This window comes from Ochotona princeps, chromosome 19, assembly GCF_030435755.1.
Source record: "Ochotona princeps isolate mOchPri1 chromosome 19, mOchPri1.hap1, whole genome shotgun sequence".
NCBI lineage: Eukaryota > Metazoa > Chordata > Mammalia > Lagomorpha > Ochotonidae > Ochotona > Ochotona princeps.
Window position 1 is genome coordinate 2790371 of NC_080850.1, and position 26608 is coordinate 2816978.

Below are 26608 nucleotides of genomic sequence, written 5' to 3' on the forward strand. Positions count from 1 at the left end.
TTCCCAAAGGGGCCAAAACAGCTGCAGGAAGTGACCTGGGGGCTCAGCTGAGGAGAGTCAGAGGGGTCCAGGGGTGACATGGGAGGTTTTGGGTTGCTGGCCACCTGGGTGATAGCTGGTCTTGGTATTGGAGACAAGGTAGAGACCCCATCCTGTAGCCACCCTCTCCAACCCTTTGTACCACTGCCCCCATCCCGCCCCCGTGCTGTGAGCCCCCACAAGTCCCTTGTGACCAGTGTCCCTGTCCCCACCCCTCCAGCCTTGATTTTTGGCTACAAACTGTCACAGTACACATTGGTAATAAAATCTTTCCCCAAGACTGTGTGATTGATAACAGGATGTATTAGCATATCCAGGGAGGGTTAGATGTAGTTGGGGGAGGGGGGCGGTGATCAGGCCTCTTCCCAGGTAGCCCTGGAGAGAGGCGACCATCACAGGTCTGTGGTGTCAAGGCCATCGTTGGTGAAGCACAGGTTCTGCTGCTGGCCTCCTGTGGGCTGGCTTGCTGATAGGAGCATGCTCAGGGGCTCTGTGTAGGGCCCTTGGGGATTGGGCGGTGGCAGCTCCTGCTACGGGGAAGAAGGAGAGAGAGTGTGAGGAGGGGACGGGACCTCAAACCAGGACCAGAAGGCTCCCTGGCTGGTATCCTGCCTGCCTTCCTGGGGCTTCAGTCTCCCAGCTGGGGCCAGGGGTGGTCCCAGGCAAGCGCAGGTGAAGGGGTGGCCGTGGGGGGTCTACTTTGGCTGTGTCCTCCCCCCCCAACACCCAGGCACAGCAGCACCTTGGTGTCCTGCCCAGATCTGCAGAACACCAGGCTGCACTCCCCGTGCCAAGGAGTGTGTCCAGTGCAGTGCCACCACCTGCACCCCTTAGCAGGTGCTTTGCTAGACAAGATATATCAGCATCTGAAAAGCCCCACGGGAGGGAGCCTGTCCCCCACTTTACAGGTGTGGAAGCTGGGGACAGAGCAGGGTTTGGGTCACTCTTGCTGGCTCTAAAGCAAGTGGGCATGTTCTGTTAGCCTCGGGGATGAGATGGAGCGAAATTCATCCATGCCAGGCCACCCCACACACACACTCGGTCACAGTGCAAACTCACCAAGGGCCCTCTCCTGCCCTTCCTGTCCCTTTTCTTCTGTGATCACCCCCCAACACACACACACACACACACACACATACACGGAGGACCTCCCATGGGCTGGTAGCACAGTACCCATTGAAGAACAGCCACCCCCCCACACACACTGCCTGTTTCAGGGCGCCCTAAGGGCTGTCTGTACCCTGGGGCTGTACTTGTCCCTGGTAAATAGTGGGAAATGGAGCCGAGGAGCAGGGGTTGGACCCCATGCCAAAGCCCCAAATGGCACTGGGAGCAGGGACGTGAGGCTGCCTCCAGGCAGCAGGTGTCCTGAGCCCTGGCCTGCACCTACCCTGGAGGTAGACGGACCTCAAGTCAGGAGCCCCGGCTACCATCTCATCCCCCATCTTACCTTCTTGTCTTGGCTGTCCTTGTCCAGGTCCACAGAATTGTCATCCAGGGAGTTGAGGCTGTGGGAGGGAAGAGCTCAGACTGGCAAGAGGCTTGGTTCTCCATGTCTGTGACCAAGACCACTTCCGCCGTCACCATCTCCACCATCGTCCCTACCTCCACCGTCATCACCATCATCATCACCCTCACCACCAGCCTGGCTGTGAGGGCCACGGCTTACCTGACGTGGTCTAGGTCATTGGAGGAGAGGTACTCCAAACCCAGGTCATTGGCGGATAAGTTCAGCATAGGGTTAGCCCTGGAGAGAAAGTCCAGTCAAGCAGCCACAGCCTCTGCCCATCTCCCCAGGTCTCCAACCCACCCTTTGACCCCTGCTCACTTCTCGGTCTTGTATATGTTAGTGCCGGGGATGGCAGAGCCAAAGGACATCACCCCTGCTGCTGTCTGCCGGGCCTCCTTGGCAGCCTTCATAGCCCGAAGCTTCCTCTGGTGACTATGGACAAACGGGGACAAGAGAGAGGATGGGATCACACTTGGGCTGTGTACTCACTGTGTGCCCAGTGGAGTGTGCCTTTACCGTGACCTTGACCAGTGAGAGCGTTAGCTCCTTCCACAAGAGGGTAGACCTGAGAGCTAGGGCAGGGCAATGATTTCCCAAAGGTCACGCAGCCAGTTAGTGGCCAGGCCTGGAATCATCCACAGGTGGCTCTGTACACCTGTTGTAGAGTGCCATGCTCACTGGGCAGAGGAAGAAGCTGAGGTTGGGCGGGGCAGTGACAGAAATCTCAGAAGCCCCTGGGGACTGAATACACACCCTCCTGATGAGTTCTTCGTACCCCACCCTTGCCTGAGCATCTAGGGAGATGGCTAGAACCACAGCAGGCGCCCGCAACAGCACCTCTTCCGCACACACACGAAGACCGTAGTTGCGATCACAACGGTCAGTGCCAGAGCCACGCCCAGTCCCACGATGACAATGATGAGCTGCTTCGTCTGGTCTGAGTCCAGGGACTCCTGGGAGCCCTGCAGGAGAGAGGGCGTGAGGGTGAGCTGCTGCAGGGGTCCCGGGCTCCCACAGCCCCTCAGTCCTGCCTGCACTCACCAGCACCACGAGCCCCAGCCGCAGCAGCTCTGTCAACGCGTCCTCATCACTGCGGATCATCCTGGCCAGAGAGCACCCTGGCTCAGAGCCAGGGTCATCGCTGCACCTGGCTCTCCTCCCGCGCCCCAGGACAGCCCCACTCACGAACTCAGTTGGTTCAGCATCAGTGCCGTCCCATTGGGGAAGACAAAGTAAGCATCCATGTAGGAATTGGCCCGGGCCCTGGAAAGGAGCAGAGGTGGGACCAGGAGAGGGGACAGCACATTTGCCCTGTTCTAGACCAGCAGGTGCTTGCCACTCCCATCCTTCCCTCTACCCTCGGAGGCTTGCATGCATTCACCTGGCCATGGATTCCAGGTCCTGGACATGCACAACATACACAGTGGTCCTGGTGGCTTGGGCCAGTGCCCTGCAAAGGGAGCATGTGTCACAGAGTCCAGGGCTCTGCCAGTGCAGTTAGGAATTGCATGTGAGTGACAGGACAGCTCAGCAGCGAGCACTTCTGCACAAGTTAGGACAGGAAATCGCTCCCTCTGCTGCAAGCAGAATGCCCTTATGCGGTGCACAGCCTATACAATGGCACATGGCAGCCCTCCTTAGGCCTCTGTCTACCCTTGGCTGGGCATACGCCAAACGGTGGTACAGCTACGGGGGGGTGAGAGATGGACAAGACCAAATGCAGGTTATGGGTAAGGTTGAGAAATGATTTATTCAGATCTTAGGGAGTAGCTTCTAGGGCCCTGTTCTTTCCCCCAGCACCCTTCCTGGTCCCCCAGACCTACTCTTTAATCGCCTCCAGGTTGGCGCCCACCTCATCCTTGTACATGGAAAACTGCAGCCTCACACGGTAGCTCTGGTCCACGGTGAAAAGCTGTGGAAGGCGGGGAGGGGTTGGAGTGGGGTATGAGATTCCAAGCCCCAGGGACAGGCAGGGGTACTGGGGCTGGAGGCTGGGTCTGGCACTCACGTTCAGGGTGAGTTGAGTTGCTAGGGCAGAACCCACAGAAGGTGTGTCCTGGGCCTGGACGGTCACTTGGTAGGTGCCTTGTAGAGAGGAATCCAGGTTGGTCATCAACCTGCGGAAGAGGGGAGGACATCAGAGCTGCTCTGTTGGTGTGTGCACCTGTCCCAATGGGACACTCCCTACCCTTGGAGCCTCTCTACCCTGCCCCCATCCCCCAGTCTGCCCAGCCTCCACAGAGGGGCGATGCCCGTGGTTACTCAATGCTGCCTGTGAACACGGTGCCCTCTGAGGAGGGAACAATGCTGAAGACGTTCTGGAAAGTCTGCGTGGTTCCATCGTTAGAGACGAAATTCACATGCAGAATGTTGAACTTGATGGCCCCATTGGTCCCTGAGTCATCATCTCTGGCCTTGAGAGCAAGAATGGACAACTTCTGGGGGCTGCACCAAGCTGGACACCTCTCTCTCTCCCTAGCTCCAACAGGCCTGAGGTTGCTGTGGCCCCCTCCCAGCCCCTGCCAATCTTCCCAGCATACCCCACCACCCTCCCCAATCAGCAGCATGGTGGTTCTGTTAATCTAGATTTGGACACATCTCTGCCCCAACTCTGCAAATCAGTGCACCATGAGCAAATCCCAACTGATCGTGCTGTACCTGCCACGCACAATGCTCAGTGGGGCAATGCATAGTTCTAAGCATATGGTGTGTGCCGGGCACCTGCCCTGACGTCCCTCCCTTCAGGGCTGCTTAACGTGACCATGAGTCCCCTGGGGGACCATGAACTGAGCCAGGGGAAGGGCCACACACACCTCTGTTCATTCTAACACCTCTTACAGAAAAGCAGAATCAATCCATACGGCCATGAGTCCCACTGTGCAGGGAAGCCAGAGCCAGTGTGCAAATTCCAAAAAGGAGTTGAGTTACAGAGTTGATCGACACAGCTGAATGGGTCTTCCTGGGGTGAAATGGCTACGCTTCGCTAACAAGAGGAGACCGAGGCTGGGGGATTCCCACACACTCAGCTCTCAGCTGGGAGAGGTCAGACCCATCTGTCTCTTCACCCTATGTTCTTGCCACAGCATGGGGAGTAGCACCTGCTGGATGACTCCAGCTTCCTGCTGGGGAAGTAAACTGAGTCCCTGAGAGGTGAGTCAGCTTAACAGGTGAGTAAGATCCAGCCAGGCCCAGATTCAGGGCAACGCAGGAGGCTCCCAGCCCTTACCCTCCGGTAAACACGCCTGCGTGCAGCCCTATCAAAAACGGCTAATGTTTTTGCAATTGTGCTCTGCATACTGATGAGGAACTCGTTTACTTTGTAGGATTTCTCTGTCACACCCAGGGAGACTGAGGCAGTGAGAGAAACTGAACCTGCCAAGTGGAACTGATGGTCACGAAATTTCTGTGAATACAAAACTCATCCACAAGCTAGGAACCCATGAGGCAAGCGGCTGCAGCTTACTGGCTCAGCCCAACAAACGCTTCCACGCAAACACTTCCAGGGTAACAGCAGGAAGACCTGAAGACTTGGATCCCATGTGCTCTGGGGTTCCCATGACTCCGAGACTCCCAAAAAGAAGGACTCACCTGGACTGAAGCCACCTGCTGGCCGGGTAACACGAGTTCTGGGATGATCACTAAAAGTCAGACAGGAAGGGGTCAGTGGGGGCTTGGGCAGAGCCCACCTGGCCCAGTGCTGCCCACAATCTTCCCCTTTCCCACCACACCTGTCTTCAGCTTCTCTGGCATAGACCCCCCACCCCATTACAGCCGCCCCTGAGCCGGTAGGCAGCAAGTCATCCAACTCCCAACAAACAGGCGGCAAAACTGAGAGCAGAGATCTTGGCGAGGCTTGGCCCAGGTCTAAACATGGAGCGGGGCATAGCTGGAGGGAGGCGGTCAAGGGCTTCCTCCTCCTCCAGCGTCCCTTGAGAGCCTGGGGCTGCCTGGCAGGGGGAACAGGTGTGTGGCAGGCTGAACACCAGGCCCGCAGCTTACCGAAAGTCTTATTCTCTGGCACAAAGTAAGGTGCGTTGTCATTCACATCCTCAATGGTTATGGCGAGGCTTCCTATAGACAAAGAGCAGCTGACTGTGGCTCTGTGAAGGCCTGACCCCAGAGCACTCCCCACAGCCTCCCTCCCACACGCGACCCCATGCCACACCCTCCCCACTCCTTCCCCTCTGGGAACTAAGCAGCTTGTCAAAGCCACCGAGCCAGAGAGGGGTCCAAGACTGTGAACCCAATACTGACATGGGTACACTGGGCGGGCATGTGACACAGCAGCTAAGATACCACTGGGCTTGCCCATGTGCCTGTGGGATGTAAGTCCCAGCCCCACGTGTTACTCTAGCCTCCTGCTCATGTAGATCCTGAAGGGCAATGTGGAATGACCCCCCACGCAGGAGACTCATGCTACCCAAGCGGGAGACTCGGATGATGGACATTTGGAGAGTGGACCAGCAAATGGAAGATCTGTTTCTGTTTGTCTCTCTGCCTTTCATATAGAAATAAAAAAAAAAAAAAAACCCACTCAAATGCCTAGACTCTGCCTCAGTTTCCCCATCTGTAAGTCTGGATGGGGTCACCTGCCCCCCTGGGCTGCGTAGGAAGAACATAAGGACAGGCTCAGCAGGTGCCTGGCATAGCTTGTGGTTCTTGTAAGGTCTCAGTATGTGCCAGCAGTCACCATGGTTGCCACCACAACTGGCTCACATGTCAACGCGTGTTTGGCCTGGAAGCATGCACGTGTCTTTACAACGTCAGCATTTACTGGTTACTGTTATATGTCAGGCTCGGCACTGCATGATTCGTGTGTGGTCTCTCGTTGCATTGTCACACTCAACCCACTGCCTAACCCCACCAGGCAGCTAGGAAGGGGCTGGGGACTTTGGCAGTGCCACAGCTTACAAAGGGCTAGAGCCAGGATTTGAACCCAGACCCATGGGTTCCAGCCTGGGCTTCCATCCCAGGACACCTAGGCTGCCCACCCGCGCAGGCTGCACCTCACCTCTGTCGCTGCAGGCTGAGAAGCGGTGATCCGTGTTGAGGTCGCAGGCCTGCACCACCAGCGTGACCAGGTCACAGGCCTCGTAGTCAATGGCCTTGCTCTGGCTGACGAACACAGAGCCGTTGTCCATGGAGAACCAAGTACGGCACAGGTCACCCACGTCGACCCCGGCCTTAGTACAGATGACAGCCAAGAGCTCTATCTGTAGCCAGGCATCAGAGTCCACATCCCGGGCCTGCACCTGAGCCACCTGGCCGTCCAATGAGCTATTCTCGGCCACACGCACGCCCTGGAGCGAGGCTTCCACCAGCGTGGGCGGCTCATCATTGATGTCCAGCACCATTATGGTAACGTTCACCTGGGCCGTCAGGCCCTGGGAGCCCAGGTTCTCGGCACTCACGGTCAGACGGAAGACAGCCTGGCTCTCGTGGTCCAGGCTCTGGTCGGATGGCAGCCAGAGGGAGCCCGCAGCCACCCCAGACCCCAGCACGGAGCCTTGCAAGATGAAATTGTTGACCCCACTCCCGGACAGGCTGAAACTGATGCGGTTGTTGACTTCTGTCTGGTCCTTGTCCTCAGCCTCCACCACACCCACCAGCGCTCCTGGGGGCCAGGGACACAGCTTGGAGGAGCCCCTCACCTACCCATCATGCTGGGAACCCACCTCTTAGGAGAGCCTGCCCGGGGAGGGTTCAAGAGCAGCCCTGGTGAGGCCAGGCTGAGTGGCTGAATGAGCAACTACCTGGATCCTGCTCCATCACGGAGAATGTGTAGCTAGACTGGTTGAAGACAGGCGGGTTGTCGTTGATGTCCTGTGGGCAGGGACAGGCCTCAGCACCCGGGACTCTGGGTAATCTCAGAGTTTGACCTCCCAGAGGCCTGGGGCTCACTCTCTCGTTCTCTCTCTCTCCCCGCACAGAGCACTGCCCACTTTCCAGGTCTTCAGGAGGAGGCGCAGCCGGGGTTGGCACTGTCAGGTGAACCTCCTGCTTGGGACACCTGTGCACTCCGTAGCTGAGCACCAGTTTGAGCCCCGGCTGCTCCACTTCCCATCCAGCTCCCTGCGAATGTGCCAGGGAGCACAGCGACGGGGATCAAGTACCCATGACCCACGCAGGTGGGAGCCCAGAATGGGGTTCCTGGCTCCTCCCTGGCTCAGCCCAGGCTGTAGGAACCATCTGGGCGAGTGACCCAGTGGATGGAAGATGTTCTCCGTCTCTCCCTTTTTCTAGATCACACATACGCAAGGAGAGAGCCAGCCCAAGTTACACATGTGCAGATCCAAGCAGCCAAGGCCACTGGGTAGCCACTATAGACTAAGAAGCGCCACCTGCTTCCTGTTGGATCACAGCTCCGAGCAATTCAGATCCCGGTTCTCAGAAGGACAGTTCCAGGCCCTGCCCGTGTCCTTGTGTGGGCCAGCCTCACTCCCCCACCCTCAGGCTTACTGTGGTGGCACCAATGCCACTGCATGCCCACAAGCCCCCTCTCCCCTGGCCCTCCCTGTTGCTTCCTTCCCGTAGCCCCTCTTCCACCCGCTCACCCTGTGGCACCAGGTCTGTGCTCCGGCCGGCTGGCCAAGCCAGGCTGCAGGGCCCTGCCCTAGGGCACCCGTGTTTCCTGCCTCCCCTTGCTGGCTACCCTCACGCGACTGTAGCCTGGGTCACCACCATAGCCCAGGTGGAGCCCACTGTGCCTTGGGCTTTCTCTCCTAACACCTGCATCTGTCTGCTTGGCGACGGGGTGCCCTTGGCCCAGCCGGCTGCTCGCAAGCTGGTGCTTATGGGCAAGTGAAGTCACAGATGTTCTGCATAACCACGAAGCAGACATGCTGGGGAACAAAGCTGTCTCCCTCTCAGCGACATGGAGGAAGGGGTCTTCTAAAAGAACACGCTGCTTAGGAAACCTGCGCCCCATGGGCCTGTGTGATAGCCTAGCAGCTAAAGTCCGGATGGCCCAAAGCCTTGGGACCCTGCATCCACGTGGGAGACCCAGAAGAGGCTCTGGGATCCTGGCTTTGGATTGGCGCAACTCCGGCCTTTGCAGCCACTTGGGGAGTGAATCATCGGACAGAAGATCTTCCTCTCTGTCTCTCCTCCTCTCTGTATATCTGACTTTCCAATAAAAATTATATGTGTGTGTGTATATATATATACACACGTATATGTATCTGTATATGTATATGTAAATGTATATGTATATGTATATGTAAATGTAAATGTATATGTATATGTATATGAAGCCTGTGTCCCATATCAGAGGGTCCTCACTATGGAGCCTGTTCCAGATCCCGGCTAATACGGCCGCTGAGAGGCAGTAGTGACAGCTCAGGTCTTTGGGTTCCTGCCGCTCTCATGGGAGACCTGGATTAAGTTCCCCGATTTTGACCTTGCCTTGGCCTAGCCCTGGCAGCTGTGGGCATTTGGGGGGTGAACCAGGGGGTGGAGCTTTGTTCATCTGCCTTTCTCTGACTCTGATTCACCTCCTTTCCAGACATTAATAAATGAGAATTGGGGGCTCGGTACCATGGCCTAATGGCTAAAGTCCTCGCCTTGAACGCACTGGGATCCCATATGGGCGCCAGTTCTAATCCTGGCAGCCCTACTTCCCATCCAGCTCCCTGCTTGTGCCCTGGGAAGGCAGTCAAGGACAGCCCAAAGCCTTGAGACCCTGCACCCATGTGGGAGACCCGGAAGAAGCTCCTGGCTCTTGGCTTCGGATCGGCACAGCACCAGCTGTTGCGGTCATTTGGGGAGTGAATCAACGGACAGAAGATATTTCTCTCTGTCTCTCTTGCTCTCTGTATATATCTGTCTTTGCAATAAAAAAAAAAAAAAAAAAGATAAATCTTTAAAACTAGGGGCCAGCACTGTGACCACCTGCGGTACCAGCATCCCATATGCGCACCAGTTCCACTTCCGGCTGCTCCACTTCCCATTTGGCTCCCTGATTATGGCCGGGAAAACAGCAGAAGATGGCCCAAGGGCTTAGACTCCTGTACCCAAGTGGGTGACCGCAAAGAAGCTCTTGGTACCTGATTTCAGTGAGCAAGGCTCCGCCCTACCTGGTGAAGCCATTTGGGGAGTGAACAAACAATAGAAGACCTCTCTCTCTAGGTAACTCTGCCTTTCAAATAAAGAAGTAAATCTTATAAAGAAAAGCTTGTAGAACCTGAAATTAAAATATGCTTATTTTGATGCAAAAAAAAAATATTTGGAAGCCACATACCAGCACTGTCACGGTGCACTTGTTTGAACAGCCCCTGAATTTCTGGTAGTGATTCCCCAGGAGGGGTACCGCTGGTTCCGCGCACCTGACCAGCCGCCATCTCAGGGGCTGTGAGCACAGCTCAGTTGATTGTACCCCTCTGCCTTGTCTTATGTGGCTCCGGCCTCTGTTAGCCTCAGTGCGCTCACCTGCAAGATGGGGCAGCAACCCCACTGGCAGCTCTTGGGCAGCCAGGACCAAACCTTGGATAGCACAGCCTTGGTGGCCCATCCCTCCCCAGGCACAGCCTGCAAGTCCTCATCCTGCTTCTGTCACCCACTGCCCTGAGGTCACACTGTCCAACGCTGCCAGCCACGTGCAGCTTGGAGTAGCAAGCCAGGAGTCCAGCTCAGGAAGTTAGCTTTCGGGACCTGACCCACCACACGCCAGTCCCCTGTTGCAAAGGGGCAGGTATGTGGCTCTTCCTGTGGAAGGAGGAAGAGCAGACACCTGCTTGGGAGCCTCCCAGCGTGGCCCTGGCTGTGGACCCCCGCCAGGCCTTACCTCCACCGTGATGGTGATGTTGACCTCGGTACTGAGACTAGGCGTGCCACAGTCAGCCACCTGTACGGTCAACACGATGCGTCCCCCCAGGGTGCGATCAATTTCCTCTCGGTCCAGGGGTCTCACACTCGTGAGGAGCCCTGTGTCGGGGTCCAGAGAGAAGTTGTGGCTGTAGGGGCCAGGCTGCAGGCTGTAGAGGAGGCGGCTGTTGTTGGTTTCTGGCTCGTCATTGTCCTGAGCCTATGTGAATGAGCAGAGCAGACAGAGGACATCAGTTGAGCAGCCGCAGCACCTGGAGCCAGCCAGCAGGGGGAGCACGGTCTCCCATGGGAGAGGCGCCACACAGGTGCCTCAGGTCCCATTCAAGCAGGGGGCTGGCTTCATCTCCCAGCATCTGGCTGGGAACCGACCTGCTTTAAAATGGGAGTTATCATCCACACAGAACTGGCAGGCTGGTGGGAAGGAAGACATGTGGAAGCACCCCTCAGAAATGCATGAATTCAAGGCAAGTTGGGAAGCTCAGTGGGAAGCCTGGATGGTTCTAAAGTGTGTGTGTGTGTGTGGTCATGATAGGCCTCTGGGGTGCATCGCACGAGAACACAGCAGCCTCTTCCGTGCCACAGGCCTTTGCAAGGGCCAGGCCAGGGTGCAGGTGGTCTCGCACCTGGATGATCACGGAGACCGCCTCCTCCTCCTCCTGCACGAAGACATTGTAGGAGCCGCTGACTTGGGGCGTGTGGTCGTTGATGTCCAGCACGTTGATCTCCAGTGAGGTGGAAGTCGAAAGGTTGCCGCCGTCCGTGGCCTGCAGCGTCAGGTAGTACACGGCCTGCCTTTCCCGGTCCAGCGGCTCTCCGTCCCTCACCGTCACCGTGCCCGAGGCTGCGTCCACTGCAAAGAGGTCTACCCTGCTCAGGGTGGCCAGATGTAGCAAAGACGATTACAGAATGCCCTCCGTGCGCGTCCCGTGTCAAGTGGGGCTCTTCAACAAGCTTGTGGGAAGTCAGTGAGAACATGTTTCCCATGAGCTGCCTGAAGGCCCCTGGTCGTACGGCATCCTGATTGCTATGGTTTTAGCAGGTTTTGTGGGGGGTTGTTTATTTGTTTTATAATTCTTTATTTTTTTACTGGAAAGGCAGATTTATAAAGAGGAGGAGAGACACAGAGAGAAAGATCTTCCATCTGGCCTCAGTGGCTGCCACTGAGCCAATCCAAAGCCAGGAGCTTCTTCTAAGTCTCCCATGTGGGTGCAGGGTCCCAAGGCTTTGAACTGTCCTCTGCTGCTTTCCCAGGCCACAAGTAAGGAGTTTCATGTGAAGTGGAGCAACGGGGACACAAACCAGTGCCCACATGGAATGCCAGCACTTGAAGATAGGGGATTAGGCAGTTGGGCCATTGCACCAGCCCAAGGCTTCGTCCATGCAAAGCTTGGTCCACAGTGCAGCAACATCTACAGGACCTTTAAGGGGCAGGGCCTAGTGCGTGGTCACAAGACTGACTCCTCTCTGGATTCCCAATGTCCATGATCCCTCATGGACTGCGGCCCTCCCCTGAGAGGTTGTCTGTCACGAAGTCCTCGCCAGACCCCAGCTGACGCTGATGAACCGCCAGTAACGTGAGTTACAGAAACTTCTTTGCAAACTGCCCAGCCTCTGGCATGTCCTGACAGTGACACAAAATGGAATCCCGTGTTCATTCCAATAGAGAGCACACCGGGCTGTCGTTGTGACGCAGAAGTTTAAGGCGCTGCTCCGGACAAACACGTCCCATCAGAGCACCCGTTTGAGGCCTGGCTGCGCTGCTTCCAATCCAGCTTTCTGCTGATGTGCCTGGGAAAGCAGCAGAGGCTGGCACGAGGGCTTGGGTCCCTACACACAGGTGGGAGACCTGGCAGAGAAGGGGGCTCCTGGCTCCAGCCTGGCCCACTCCTGACTGTTGCAACAATTTGGGGAGTGAATCAGTGGATGAAAGGGACAAGTGTGTGTGTGTGTGTCCTTGGCACTCTTTCAAATTAACTCATTACTTGTAAAATCATTTTTTTAGGGGCTAGTGTATAGCACAGCAAGTTAAACATTTACAATCCCAGCATCCCACATCAGAGCCGCAGTTCAGGCTAACCCACCTCCCCGCCGATGCCTGGGAGGACAGGGGAAGGTGAGCCATGTGCTTGGAAACCCAGGGTCCTGGCTTCATCCTGCCCCAGCCCTGGCTGCTGTGGTGATCTGGGAAATTTAACCAGACAGCCTGTATTCTCTCTGCCCTTAGCCACCCTCCCCGACCCCAACCCACCAAGACCTTACCCGTTGCCTGGGAGCAGACTGTAGGTGATGTGGCCCCACTCGCCCGTGTCAGGGTCAGTGGCCTGGGAGGTAGAGATGGCGGGATGTGGTGGGTGCTACAGCAGCTGCCTCGCATGCATTTCACAGCTCACTGGGAACCCCCCCTCGCTCAGCCTCACGCGCGGCCACACCCACCCCACACACTCACCCTCACACTCACGCTGGCTGGAAGGCTCCCAGTGCCGGCAGAGACCACCGACTTGGGAAGGGCACCAGACTGCAGATCTCCCTCCCAGCCTGCCCCTGCTGCGTGCACTGTCACTCACGTGGATGTCGCTGGTAACCACAAAGCCAGCCTCACTGTGCTCAGGTAGGCTGAGGACGTACAAGCTCTGGGGAAACGAGGGCCTGTGGTCATTGATGTCCCTAATGTGGATGGTCACCAGTGCGGTGGAAGAGTTCTGGCTGGCGGAGTCGGTGGCCACGACCTGAGGGCGCAGACAAAGGCAGCCCTGGGGCCTGAGCCTGCCTGGCCTCCCTCTGCACGTCCCCGCCTCCCCAGCCCCAGGCGCGGCTCACCTGCACCAGCATCACCGTCTGGTTCTCATAGTCTACCATCTGCGGTGCACGCACCAGCAGCTGCACCTCCGCGGAGCCCGCCACCCGCTCCGGGGAGACACTGAAGGCTTTGGCGTCTTGCCCTGCCAGGGTCAGCTGGAAGGTGCCATTTCTGCCCTGTGGGAAGCAGGGTGGGGGTGGCGGCTAAGCGGTCAGGAACCATTGCGGAGCTCAGCGGAGCTACAGAGCTATGCTGACCCTGCCTTGCTGGCCTAGGGGTCTTGCCTGGGGAAACTGGGGGTGGGGGGCTCTGAAAAGACTGGAGCAGCAGAAGCAGGAGGCTGGGCTGGACTCTGCCCCTATGGGCTCATCTCATGGGGACTGCCCTGAGCATGGCAGCTTAGGAATTCAGGACCACGTTGAGGCAGTGAGATTTGTCACATCACCAGCATCAGAACACTGCTTTAAATCCCAGCTGCTCTGCTACCAGTCCAGCCCCTGCCAATGTCCTAGGCAAGCAGACAGGACGGCCCAGGAGCTTTGGCCCCTGCCATCCACTTGAGAGGGTGGGAGGCCCAAAAGGAACGTAGGGCTCCTGACTTCAGTTTACGCCAAATCTGGCTGTTGCAAATGGAACATCTTTCTCTAGGTGTGTTTCTCTTTTTCTTCTTTGAAAAAAAAAATTGTAATAACTGGGTGTAGCGGGTTATTTGGCCTGGGATACTAGGAGCCCGTATGGAAGCTGTTTCAAGCAGTGGCGGCTCCACTTCCAATCCTGCTCCCTACTAATGTGCCTGATAAAACAGCGAAAAATGGTCCAAGTGCCTGGGCCCCTGCACCCACATGAGAGACCCAGAGGAAGGTCCTGGCTTCTGGTTCTGGATTGGCCCAGCTCTAGCTGTTGTGTCCATTTGGGGTGAACTAGCAGATGGAGGATTCCTCTCTCTGTCTCTCCTCTCTCTGCAATTCTGTCTGTCAAATAAATAAATATTTTTTAAAAGCTAAATCTTTTCGAAAACAAAAAAAAACCATGTCTGGACTTCTCTGCTTCCCCTTTTCAGACCACAGTTGATTGGGTTAACTGGAGTTACAGAAGGCAAAGCCTCAGATATGCAGGGGGACCGCGGACTGCCGATCGCCGCCCACTCGCAGCCACATCTCCCAGCCAGCGCCACAGCCTCTGCCAGGGCGCCCTCCATACCCCACACCGCCCAGCTCTCCCAAACCCCCAGAACCCTCCCCATCACCACGCTCTCCACTCAACCCGACGGCCAACACGAACCACCAACTCAATGCCATCCACACTCACCCTTCCGATCTCTACCCCTGGCCTCCCTGCCAGGCACCTGTCGTTGGCTGTCCTCTCCCTTCCTGCCCCTGCCCGCGTGCACCTGCCTTGTCTGGGTCGTAGGCTGCCATGGTGAGGTCGTCGATGGGGATGCGCGTGGAGGCGTGCTCATCCACGTAACCCACGAAGTTGACCTGGACCTCTTGGGGGCTGAAGGTGCAGTCTGAGAAGTTGCAGCTGTAGAACTCAGGCGTGTGATCGTTGACATCGGTCACCACCAGGGTGACCCAGATGCTCGCCTGAGCCTGCTGCCCGTAGATATTGAGGTTCTTCTCTGTGGCCTGCCATGCACAGCAAAATTCAGAAGGATTGAGGCGGCCAGCAGAGGCGGGAGCAGCGGTGCCGCTAGGGGGCAGTGGAACCTTCACTGACCGTGACCTGCAGTTGCACCTCCTCATCCTCTTGCAGCAGCTGCTCCCGGTCCAGGGGGCCACTGACCCTGATGACCCCATCGGCTCCAATGTCAAACCACCCAGCCTTTGTGGAATCTGGTGAGGAGGCAGGCAGAGCGTCTGGCTCCACCGCCCAGGAGAGCCCCACCCAGGTCCACCAGCCCCTCGCCACAGCCCCGCCCTGGGAACATGGCAGTACTCACTGGAGATGCTGTAGAGCACAAGGTCACTGACGCCTTTGTCACTGTCCACAGCCTCCACCCTCAGCACCGAGGTCCCCTGGCATGAGAGCCTCCCTGGTCAGCAGCCCTCACTCAGTGCCCCCCGTTCACCTCCCTCCAAACCCCCCAGACCCAGGACCCCCAAGCACACCAAGGCCGTGTCCTCAGCCACAGAGGCCGAGTAGAAGTCCCTGATGAACTGCGGGTCAAGGTCAGGCTGGTCGATCACCGTGATGGACAGGAAGACAGGCGAGGAGCACTGGACGGTTTTGACGTCTTGGAGCAAGCCACCTGAGTCCTGCAGGGAGATGGCCTTGGTGTGAGCCCAGGCCAGGGCCAGGGTGCAGTGTGGACACTCCTGCCACCACCACCCCTCCCCTCGCAACTTCCACCTGCAACTCACACAGGCCACCAATTCAAGCTGGTAGAAGGCGCTCTTGTTATTGTAGCTGAGGCTGCCATTGAGTATGATGGAGCCGTTGTCCAGGATGTAGAAGAGGTCCCTGTCTGCAGTGCTGGGGATGATCTGTGGCAGAACACGGGACAGACAAGCTGTCTCAGACAGCCCTGGCTCTGACTGTGCTCTGAGAGACGTGGGACAGAATCCCAACCGTGCCACCAACTGACCAGCCTTGACATCCACTTCCAGGAAAGGGGCTGACTAGAGGACCTCAGTGGCCTGGGACAAGAGAGGGGCTGGACACGTTGCTAGTGCTGGACAGATGCAGCTGCCATCAGCAAACTGGCCCTCCTGAGGCCTGGGCTCACCCTCCCCTTATTGGCTGTGTGACCTGGGCAGCCAGCCCCAGCCTCCATCCCCTCTCCCGCATCAGCCTCCAGGTGCAGAGACGCGGGTTTGCATCAAGGCCCCAGACAGCGCTCTGAGCAGGAGAGTGAGAAGCCTCCGCCCATAGCTGGGCAGCACTGGGAGACCAGGACTGGGGCCAGCGCCAAAGCGCATGACTGGCCCTGTGGGTTGTCTGTGCGGATGCTGCCCTCTGGTGGCTGCGCGCAGGCCTCAGGCCACCTACCAAGGACCCTATGCCCACCCTCGAGGACCCTCACCCACCTCCTTTAAGGTGTACACCACGATCCCCGAACTCCCGGTGTCTTTGTCCTCGGCCAGCACCGAGTACACCAGGGAACCAACCGGCAGGGTCTGCAAGAAGAATTGATCACCCAGGGGCTCAGGCCCATCGCTGGTGCTTCAAGCTCCGCGGCTGGGCTTCAACCCCAGAGACCCTGCTCCCTCTTCCTTCCAACAGGTCTAAGTTGGCTCTGGGACCAGGCCTGTGGAAGCAGCTGGGAGAGGACCCCTCACTCCCCTCCACTCACCACCAGCTGAGATGGCTTGTGATTGAAGAACCCCTCAGGACCCGGATGAAGGAACATTTTAGAACTCACCCTGGCTGGGCCACTCGCCTCCTCAAACATCCCTCTGACCTCTCCATTACCCATGACCCTTGATTTCAGCGTCCTGTAAGAGCTTATCGTTTTGGGGGAGAATTTTGCTCCTGGGCTCCTGTCCACAGCCTTGCTGCCTACTTACAGAGGCCAAGGAGATCGTTTGCTTATCTTAGGGCTTATTTATTTTGCATCTATTTGAAAGGTAGAGGGAAGGAGGGAGAGAGCTTCCTCCCATGAGTTTGCTCCCCCAGACACCTGCACAAGCCTGCTGGGCCAGGCTGAAGCCAGGAGCCAGAATTCCGCCCGGGTCTCCCAGGTGGTGGCAGGGCTCTGAGTATTTGAGCCAACACCTGCTGCCTCCTGGAACATACTGGAAGGATGCTGGATTGGACTCAAACCAGGCACTCCATTGTGGGATGCCAGCATCCCAGGAGTAGGCTACCCCATTGTGCTGCAATACCTGCTGCCTTCCTTGCCACTGAAACCTTTGGAAATTGTGAATCACAACACACCCATCTTGTGCCTGAAGTTCTCCAAGCATCCCCACGTGCTGTCCAGAATATGGTCCAGACTGCTTCCAGGGTCCCTCTGGGTCAGGCTGCTGCCCCAACTCCTCTCTAGGACCTCACCGCTTCCTCACTCTCCTCTAGCTGAGCTGGCCGAGCTCATTCCCACCTCAGGACCTGTGCACCTGCCGGAAGCATCCTTTCCCGACAGGATGTCACGGCCAGTTCCTGTTCCCTTCAGAGGTCACCAGCCCAGAGAGGCGGCCCGCTGCGCACTCGCTGCTTTCACTCTTCCCCGCCAAATAATCTCCAAAGAGCGTAACACCAACTGCAATAAACCTGTTATGTCTCGCTGGTTTCTGTCTCTGCCCTTCACTAGAATGGGAGCCTCTGCAGGCAGCAACCAGGGCCATCTGGGAGCCAGGCCACTTCAGTACCTAGGACAGTACCTCACCAGCCTCATCCTGGCCTCAGTTCTCCACAGCATAGAGTAATGAAGACTCACAATGGGGTGTTAGGCTGTTGGCAGCGACTATGGGGGACCCTCTGCCATCCCATGTTGGCTCAGGGGTGGGCACAGGCCACACAGTGCTAAGCAATGAGGGTCAGCCTGGCGTGTTGACTAGGACCTCTGAGAAAGAGACGGACAGTGCTTCCGTGGAAGCTGCAAAGTCCGTGGGATGTGAGCCTGGAATTACCAGGGAGAACTGATGGCTGTCCCCGGAGGTGGAGGCACCCAGGGGTGCAGGGCAAGAGGCTGGAGAAAGGGATCTTCCTAGGGACATGGCTCAAGAGCCCGGATGTAACCATGCCTTCAGCCAGAGGTCACATGACCCCCTCTGTGTCAGTGTCGATTCTATAACTGAAGGTGTTGTGATCCAATATGGCCACAAGGTGCAGCAGTGGCCGGCGGATTTCCACTCGCCCTAGGTTTGGTTCCCGCAGCCACCCCTTCCCACAGGACAGGATTTTCCTGGTTCTTTGTGCCCCCTCCCCCAGCTGGGTCTGTTCTGAGCAGTGCTTTGGGGTCTCCCCACGCCACGGAGGCAAATGTCACCTCACTGATGTTGGTGGAGAATCCAGTGTTCTGGAAAATGGGCGCGTTGTCGTTTCTGTCCTCAACGATCACAATCATTTCCCTCTGTACCTGCAGGTGACAAAGCCCCAAAATGGTGATTCAAAATGCCAGAAGTGTCAGACAAGAGCCAAGCACCCCGTGCCCTTCTCCCGACCGATCTATGATGTTCTCTCTGTTTTCTGAGTCACTTGAAGGTGAGCTACAGACATCATTAGGTAATCCCTTAGAAATCTCAAGTGTGCCTTCCCTGTTCTAGAAACATGCGTACTCTTTGGACACACTTTAGAAACTGCAGCTGGATCTGGCTCAATGACTCAATTGGCTAATCTTCTTCCTTCAACTGCCAGTGTCCCATATGAGCACCAGTTCCGCTCCCCGTGGCCCCACTTCCTTTCCAGCCCCCTGCTTGTGGCCTGGGAAAGCAGTCAAAGATGATCTAAAGCCCTGGTACCCTGCACCTGCATGGGAGACCCGGGAGAAGCTCCTGGTTTCAGATCAGCTGACCCTTGACACGTGGGAGCCCTGGGAGAAGCTCTTGGCTCCTGACTGCAGCCTGACCCAGCCCCAGCTGTTGCAACCATCTGGGCGATGACCACCTGATGCGAGCTCTCTCTCTCTCCCTTCCCCTCTTTGACTTTCAAATAAATAAATCTTTTCAAAAAAGGAAATAAATACAAGCATAGATAGCAACACATTCAGCCAAAGAAACTGAAGGCAAGCACCTTGAAGGCCCTGGGGTCAGACATCATTGACACTTTTTTTGTTTTGAGTGTGAAAGTGCACTCCTGTCCCTGGCTCATTCCCCAAGTGCACCTGTGCACGAGGCCGGGCCGGGGAGGGACTGAAGGAACCAGGAGCCAGAAGCTCAGTCCAGGCTTCCCACGTAGGCGGCAGGACCATGTTAACCACGGCCTCCCAGGATCCGCACTCGCCAACAGCTGGAGTCTGCAGGCGTGCGGCTGAGCATGGAGCCCAGGGACTCCGCCGCGGGGCACGCAGATCCCCTCACCTGCACGGGTTACATGCCTGCCCCGACAGGCAAGCATTCATTCATGTATTTATTTGAAAGGAAAAGAGAGAGGTCTTCCATCAGCTGGTTCACTCTACACATGGCCTCAGCAGCCAGAGCTGAGCCAGGTTGAAATCAGAAGCCAGCAGCTCCATCCAGGTCTCCCACGTGCTTGGCAGGAGCCCTGGTGCTTGACTCGTCATCTGCTGGCTCCCACGCGCATCAGCGAGGAACTGGATGGCAAGCACGGGAGTCAGAGCCAAACTGATCTCCTGCATCTCAGGTGGAGGCTTAACCCGCTGTGCCACAATGCACTTGCTTTTTCCTTCAAGCAATATTTAGAACAATGGAAACTAGCCATTTATATTAACATGAACTAATAGAATCAATTTTCTAGTTGCAATATGAGCAATCTATTTATAGAATTGAATAATACTGAACTCATGAAAATGTGACAAAAAGGTGGACAAGTGGATTTTGGTACGAATCAACATCGATGAGGCTGGTGTGGTGCAGAGGATAGAGGTGCTGTCTTGATCTTGTGTTAACTGGTGCACTCTCCCCCACCCCATCTGGGGAAGGTGACATGGTCGGGTGGACCCCCAGGCTGGGGACCACCGTGCCCTCCCCTGTCACGTGCGCCACTCACCGGGTTGTTATAGCCGTCACTCACGGAGATGGTGATACTGAACCGGCTCTGTGTCTGTGAGGCCAGGGACAAGGACAAGGCATGAGCCACTACTCGGGTGGGACCTGAGGTGGGGTGCCTACCACCGGGTCGCTGGCTGTGGAGTGCCACCCCCTCGCCACCTCATGGTGTACCCGTTACCTCATAGTCCAGAGGGCTTGCCAGGGTCATCTCCCCCGAGGATGAGTTGACATTGAAGAAGTAGGCGTAGAAACCGCTGGCCCCATAGGTCAGAGTGTCTCCATCCCGGTCGGTCGCATTCAGCTGGAAGGCCTTGTTGCCTGGGACAGAGAACACCCAAACTCATGGTCGTCCAGGCTGGCTGCCTAGCTGGCCAGGGCACCACTGGAAATCTGGGGCGTCCCCAGCCCATTACTGCTGACTTTGGGGTACCTGTTTACTCAGAAGCCTCTTGATTACAGCATTTTGAGTTTTGTTTTGTTGTTGTTGTTTTGTTTCATTTTGAGAAGGTATCCCGGGATGTTGTCGGTGGGGTACCCTCCTCCCCCAATCCCTGGCCAAGCCCAGGCCCTGCCTGGAATCACAACACTGGCTTGGTCGAGACAAGACTAATTCCGGCTGGAGTTCATGAGTTCCAGATTTCCTGCTAGCTGCTTCCTCCAGTTAGGGGCTAAGAACCTCTTTTTACCCTTCCTTTTGCCTCAAGAGCTTGCCTGGAACCTTCCAGAACTCTACTCCAGTTAACCAAAGCGGCACGTACTGCTGTTCTCCCTGGAGTTCCAGGCTTTTGCAGAATCCTGGGCAGAGAGCAGCTGAAACACGGCGGGGAGGGGCACTGACTGACACAAGGCCATCCCCTCTCCAGCTCGAAAGGGCCATTTCACAGGTTCATCAGACCCACAAGAGTCAGCCCCTCGGCCTCTGCGGGGCCACCTCTGGAGCCCACGACTCCGGCATCCTGCTAAGGAGCCATCCCTGTCAAGGCCCGGAACAACAGTCTAGTAACTGAAGTCCTAACCTTGCATGCCCAGCATCCCATATGGGCACCAGTTTGTATCCCGGCTGCTCCATTTCCCATCCAGCTCCCTGCTTGTGGCCTGGGAAAGCAGTAGAGAGTGGCCAAAAACTTTGGGACCCTGTACCTGCTTGGGAGACCCGGAAGAAGCTCCTGGCTCCTGGCTTCAGATTGGCTCAGCTCTGGCCAATGAAGCCATTTGGGGCAAGAAACAGTGAATAAAAGATCTTTCTTTCTGTCTCTCCTTCTTTCTGTATATCTGCTTTTCCAATATAAATAAATAAATCTTCAATTTAAAAGAAGCCACCGATGCCTGCATCACATTTCCTTATCTCAAGAGGGTCATTTTTTAAAAATTATTTTATTTATTTGAAAGGCAGTGAGAGAGAGAGAGAGATCGTCCATTTGCTGGTTCACTCTCCAAATGACCACAGCAGTTTGGGCTGTGCCTGGCTAACGCCAGGAGCCAGGAGCTTCTTCTAGGGCTCTAACTGAGTTTTGATACCCGCAGGGGTTCCTGACGCAGTCCCCTGTGGATAGCAAGAGATGACTACATTTGCGCATGACCATTGACATGTATGTGGAAAGAATGGTGATTCAAGATATCTGCCAGAAAAAAATGTATGTGAAACAAAAAACACAGGCTACATAATAGGGGTTGGCATTGTGACAGAGCTGGCAGAGCTGGCAGAGTCTGACAGAGCCCGGAGACGGCCGATGCCCGCAGGTGCCTGGCGCCAGGATCCTGCCTAAGGAAGCAGAACCTGGGGTTTAGCCACTGTTCTTTGGGATCCCAACAAACAGTTCCTGCCTCCCTGGCCTGTGTCATCAGAACCAGCTCCTCTGGCTTCACCCTGGACCAGAAGCCTCATCTTCCTCACACCTGCACCACCACCGTGACCTTGTTGTTAATGATAGTTCTTCAAGTCAGTTTCCTCTTTTACATAACTGCCTTTCCCCACCTGTGGTGCTGACATCCCCTGTGGGAGCCAGTTTGAGTCCTGGCTGCTCTACTTTCCATCCAGCTCCCTGCTTGTGGCCTGGGAAAGCAACAGAGGACGGCCCAGAGCCTTGGGACCCTGCACCCGCGTGGGAGACCCAGAAGAAGCTTCTGGCTCCTAGCTTCCTAACCCAGGTCTTTGCAACCATTTGAGAAATGAACCAGCAGATGAAAAATCTCTCTCTTTGCCTCTGAACCTTCTTCTCTGTAGCTTTGCCTTTCAAATAAACAAATAACCCCAAAATGAATTAAATAAATAAATAAAAGAAGAAAGCAAAGCTTGGGGACTGGGCAAGCCCCTCTGGTCTGTTGGACCCCAGGGTGACCCACAGGGCTGTGGGGACAAGGACAAGCCTGCGTGGAAGCCCCTGCTATAATGGGTATAATGGCTATAATGGGTAAAAGCTGGGCACCATGTAGCACAGGGAGCATTACTCACCCACTGGCAGGTCCTCAGGCAGCACCATAAAAAGACTGTTCTGGAATGATGGGGCCGTGTTGGCTGCCCCTGCAAGAACACAGAGCTGGAATACTCAGGCGCCCCCGCGGAGCCCGATCCTTCCTGCTCCCCCAGACACCAGCCTCTGTCCAGCTCCCGGCCCAGGCCTGGATTCTTCCCCCAAGATAGCCATATCAGAGCCAGCCAGGGAAGGGACCACTCCCTCCCCTCCCAAGGGTCCCTGCCGAGGGCGGGGGGCGGGTCCCCAGTTTAGCAACCCTCTGCTCAGGGAGGGGAGCCACCTACCAGGTGCCATGAGGGCAGAAAGCAGAAAGCAGGAGAGCCACAGCCAGGCCATCACGTCTGGAGGGACCTGCAAGAAGAGGTGTCAGTGAGTGGTATCTGTTCCCACGCCTCCCTCCATGGAGAGCTTCCCACCTGCACCTGGGCCAAGTCCTGAACCCGTCCCAGGGACACATCACCCTCTGACCACCTTGCCTGACACTCCAGATAGTCTCAAGGGGTCCAGAGATGGGCTGTGACCAGGGATTCTGGGTAGGTAAGAGCCCACTGCTCACTCACTGACCCATGGGACAGACACTGTTGCAGTGTTCCCTGGAGCCCTGCCCCCCGCCCCCCAGCAAGAGGGTTTCCTGGCTGGATAAGTTTGGGAAGGATTTTTCAATGGGCAGCTGGGAAGTCACCCTTGAGAAAACCCTGCCTTGGCCATCTTGTGTCACAAGCTATTGTTGGTTTACAAAAAGAAGAGGGGGGTCTCTGATTTGTATCGCCTAGGCTCTTTGGCCCCAAGAGACAGTGGTGTTATTACACTGGGGGTAGGGGTGGTGGGAGACTGGGCTCCCCCAGGGTTTTGTTCTTTGCTCCCTGCCCCAAGTGTGTTTATATGCCTGTTGCTCAGTCATCACCCTGTGTGCTGGCTCCTCCATACCGCTGTCTGTGAATGAACTCCACCAGAACTCCAAGGGCAGCAACGGGACGAGCCCCGGCCAAGCACCTGCAGCGGCACGTACCCTGCCTTGCCCCTCTGCCTCCTGTCCCAGCATCACCACAGCCAGTGGCCCAGGAGGCAACAAGAGGGGAAAGAAAGAGACCGACTTCCGGAGTTGGCCTTGCCCAAACCTTGACCGTGAAATAACAGCAAAGGCCGAGGTTCTTCCCCCTCATCACCCTCAACGCCACCTATTCAGGATGGCCTCCTTCACTTGTCTCCAAGTCCACCCTCACCCAGGGCTCGCCACCCTCAGCCCTCTGGGTCTCTGACCCACCCTGTCCAGCCCTATGCAAGCCAGTGATGCCGCTGTCTTGCTAAGTAGCCATCAAAAGCCCCCATGGCCAGAGCCGGAAGTTCCCTAAGAGGCTTTGCAAGGACGTCCCACTTCCTTGATGTGCAACCGTCCCACACAACACCTCTGCCCTCAGCCCCACAGCCTCCGCCCTCACACTTCCGTCTTCTGCAGTGCCTTTGCCCACCCTGCTGTCTGATGACCTCCGACTCTGTCCCTTTTTGATTTAATTTCTTTATTTGCCATTCTAGAGTCAGAGAGACAAGCAGAGCTGCCATCTGCTGGTTCAGTCCTCCCAAATGGCCACAGCAGTCAGGGCTGGGCTGGGCTGAGGCCAGGAGCCAGGAATTCAGTCCAGGTCTCCTGCATGGATGGCAGGAGTCTAACCATTTAAGCCAAGCCCACTGCCTGCCAGGGTCTGTGTTTGCAGGAACCTGGGGTCAGGAGCCAGGGCCGGGACTCAGGCCAAGGAACCCTTACAAGGGACATGTATAACTGGCATCTGAACCATGAAGCTAAATGAAAATCCCACTCATTCTATTTTTATTGAATTTTTTTTCTGATCTATTGCTTAAATAGCTGAGCGGGAAGCACCCTCTCCGATGAGGGTAGGGAGGGTCAGGTACCGAGAAAGGAGGGTGAGACAAATATTTCAATTGTTTTCTCTTGTGTCTGCTGTGTGGGAAGGGGAACACTCCTTGCTATCAAACTACATCAGCACCCAGGGGTGGGGACAGTCATTTGATGATGCCCTAGGGACCCTGATGTGGGGAAGAATGTTCCAAGGGTGTTATTTGAATGGCTTTGATAGTTCTGAGATATTGTTGGTTTTGTTGCACCAGGGTTGAGAAAATCCTTCCAAGGCCTATTAGCTGACCAAGTCTGCCTTTAGTGTATCCGCAGACCCAGATCCTTGCTCAAAGCTCATTCAGAAGAGCCCATTGAACAGGCATCAGTAACTGAGGAGGCCCAGTCCTAATACATGTACTCCAAGGTCGGACCACATACATTGTAATTTCCTTGTGGCCAGGGTTTAAGTCTAGCCATCTAGTTGGGAAGTCCTCAAGAAACCTCACCTGGGGTGACCTCAGACTTGACTCCTGTGTGTGTGCCAGCCAGTGCAGGGCCAGGTTCAGTCCATCACCTGCACCAGCCAGCACACATACTGGTAAATGCAGCTGCCTGGTCAGTTTTTCCCCCAGCCCCATTGCTCACGCAAACTGATGGGTGCTGTAACCCAGCCTAGCCCAACCCAGCCTACCACAGGCCTGGTCTTCACACATACCAGTAGGTGGTGTGGTCTAATAAGGATGGCCCCAATAACACCCACCAGACCCACTCCTAGCCCAAGTCTCTGCATGTGCTGTGGCCTCGCCTGGTCTGTCTCACATCCCATCTGACTGTAATGCACACCCATGGGTGCTGAAGCTTAGCTCAGCCTGACTTGCCCCCAGAACCAACATACACGTATGCCAATGGGTGCTGCTGCTTTGATCAACCTGACCTGCTCCTGACCAGCCCTGGCTCTTATACTCACTGTGGGAGCTGTAGCAGGGAGTCCCCAAAGCTCCCGTACCAAGCCTGCTCCCATCCCTGGGTCTTGCACCTGCCATAGGGTACTGCAGTCCAACCTGACATGACTTGCACCCAATCCCAGCACAAGCCAGAGATTGCTGCCTAACACAGCCTGGCCTGCCCCCAGTCCCAGCTCTCATGCTCCACCAGTGAAAACAGCAGCCCCAAAGGGAGTCCCCAAAGCTCCACTACCAGGCACACTTTCAGCCCCAGGTCTTGTGCATTGTCAGCATATGCTGTAGCCCAGTCTGAAATGAAATATCCTGGACGGGCCTGGTGGCGGCGTGGCCTAGTGGCTAACGTCCTCGCCTTGAAGGCCCGGGATCCCATATGGGCGCTGGTTCTAATCCCGGCAGCTCCACTTCCCATCCAGCTCCCTGCTTGTGGCCTGGGAAGGCAGTCGAGGACGGCCCAGAGCTTTGTCACCCTGCACCCGTGTGGGAGACCGGGAAGAAGTTCCTGGTTCTCGGCTTCAGATTGGCGCAGCACCGGCCATTGCGGCTCACTTGGGGAGTGAATCATTGGACGGAAGATCTTCCTCTCTGTCTCTCCTCCTCTCTGTGTATCTGACTTTGTAATAAAATAAATAAATCTTAAAAATATATATATATATAAGAAATATCCTGGAACTGAAGGGGGGTCCTGGTGACTGGAGCACAGTCAGGAAGAGAGATGGGAGAAGGGGGGAGAGGGAAGACAGGGGATGCAGGAGGCCTCTGTAAGATATAGTGAAAATTGTTTTATCCCCATTGGGGGTTTTAAAATAGTTATTTGAATGCAGAGTTATGCGGGGGGAAGAGAGAGAACTTCTATCTACTGGGGTCCTCCCCAGATGACAAGAACAGACCAAACTAAGTCAGAAGACTAGAACTCCATCCGTGTTTCTGAAGAAGACCCAAGCACTGATGCCATCCTCCACTGCTTTCCCAGGCGCATAGCAGGGAGCAGCTTAACTTGCTGTGCTCTAGCACTGACCCTGAGGATGGTTGATGTTATGCTAAGAAAAGCAGATCACTTCTACATTTCAAATGGGGTGGTGTAAGGCACTTGGTTACTTTCCAGAAAGATCTTCCTGGCCTCTGTGTGTCCATGGAAGGGTGGCAGCAGGGTGCAGAGGAGAGCCAGAGTGTTTGGTGTTCACAGTGGGTGACAACACTGAAGATCGGAGTAATGTATGCCAACCCCACTGCTAGACATGGGTCTGAGACATGGCCAGCTTCCCCAGTGCAGGCCCTGGCATCTCTCTGACACTGGTCAGTGGCTACCCCTCCTATCCCCAGTTAGAAAAAAGAAAACTAGACCAGCATAGACCCCAACGCTCCTAAACAGTTGCCCCCTTTGGCTCTCCTCAGTTGACTAACTGAACCCTCTTTCTACAACAGGGTCTTCATCCTGAGGGCTGAGTCGCAAGCATGGACAAATGGACGAAACCAAAATATGGAGCACAAAGATCCAGAAAGAAGTGGAACTTACAGCAGTTGCTCTGGGAACATCCCC

At 56.0% G+C, this 26608-nt stretch overlaps 1 protein-coding gene across 1 annotated transcript; it reads right to left on the reverse strand.

Annotated features, from left to right (window-relative positions):
* Positions 1 to 386: 386 nt before the first annotated feature.
* Positions 387 to 22601, reverse strand: CDHR2 (cadherin related family member 2). The gene is made up of 31 exons (XM_058677410.1): positions 22539 to 22601; positions 22233 to 22301; positions 19959 to 20098; positions 19779 to 19832; positions 18100 to 18189; positions 16199 to 16288; positions 15533 to 15655; positions 15281 to 15427; positions 15112 to 15187; positions 14889 to 15004; positions 14564 to 14797; positions 13190 to 13345; positions 12937 to 13098; positions 12632 to 12693; positions 10996 to 11239; positions 10332 to 10571; positions 7303 to 7372; positions 6561 to 7163; positions 5549 to 5620; positions 5138 to 5187; positions 3812 to 3963; positions 3558 to 3666; positions 3373 to 3461; positions 2931 to 2999; positions 2735 to 2812; positions 2591 to 2651; positions 2387 to 2511; positions 1868 to 1981; positions 1709 to 1786; positions 1490 to 1547; positions 387 to 569 (listed from the first exon to the last, which is right to left on the reverse strand). The coding sequence occupies exons 1-31, from the start codon at positions 22588 to 22590 to the stop codon at positions 432 to 434; spliced, it is 3921 nt and encodes a 1306-aa protein (XP_058533393.1). The 5' UTR covers positions 22591 to 22601; the 3' UTR covers positions 387 to 431.
* Positions 22602 to 26608: the final 4007 nt, after the last annotated feature.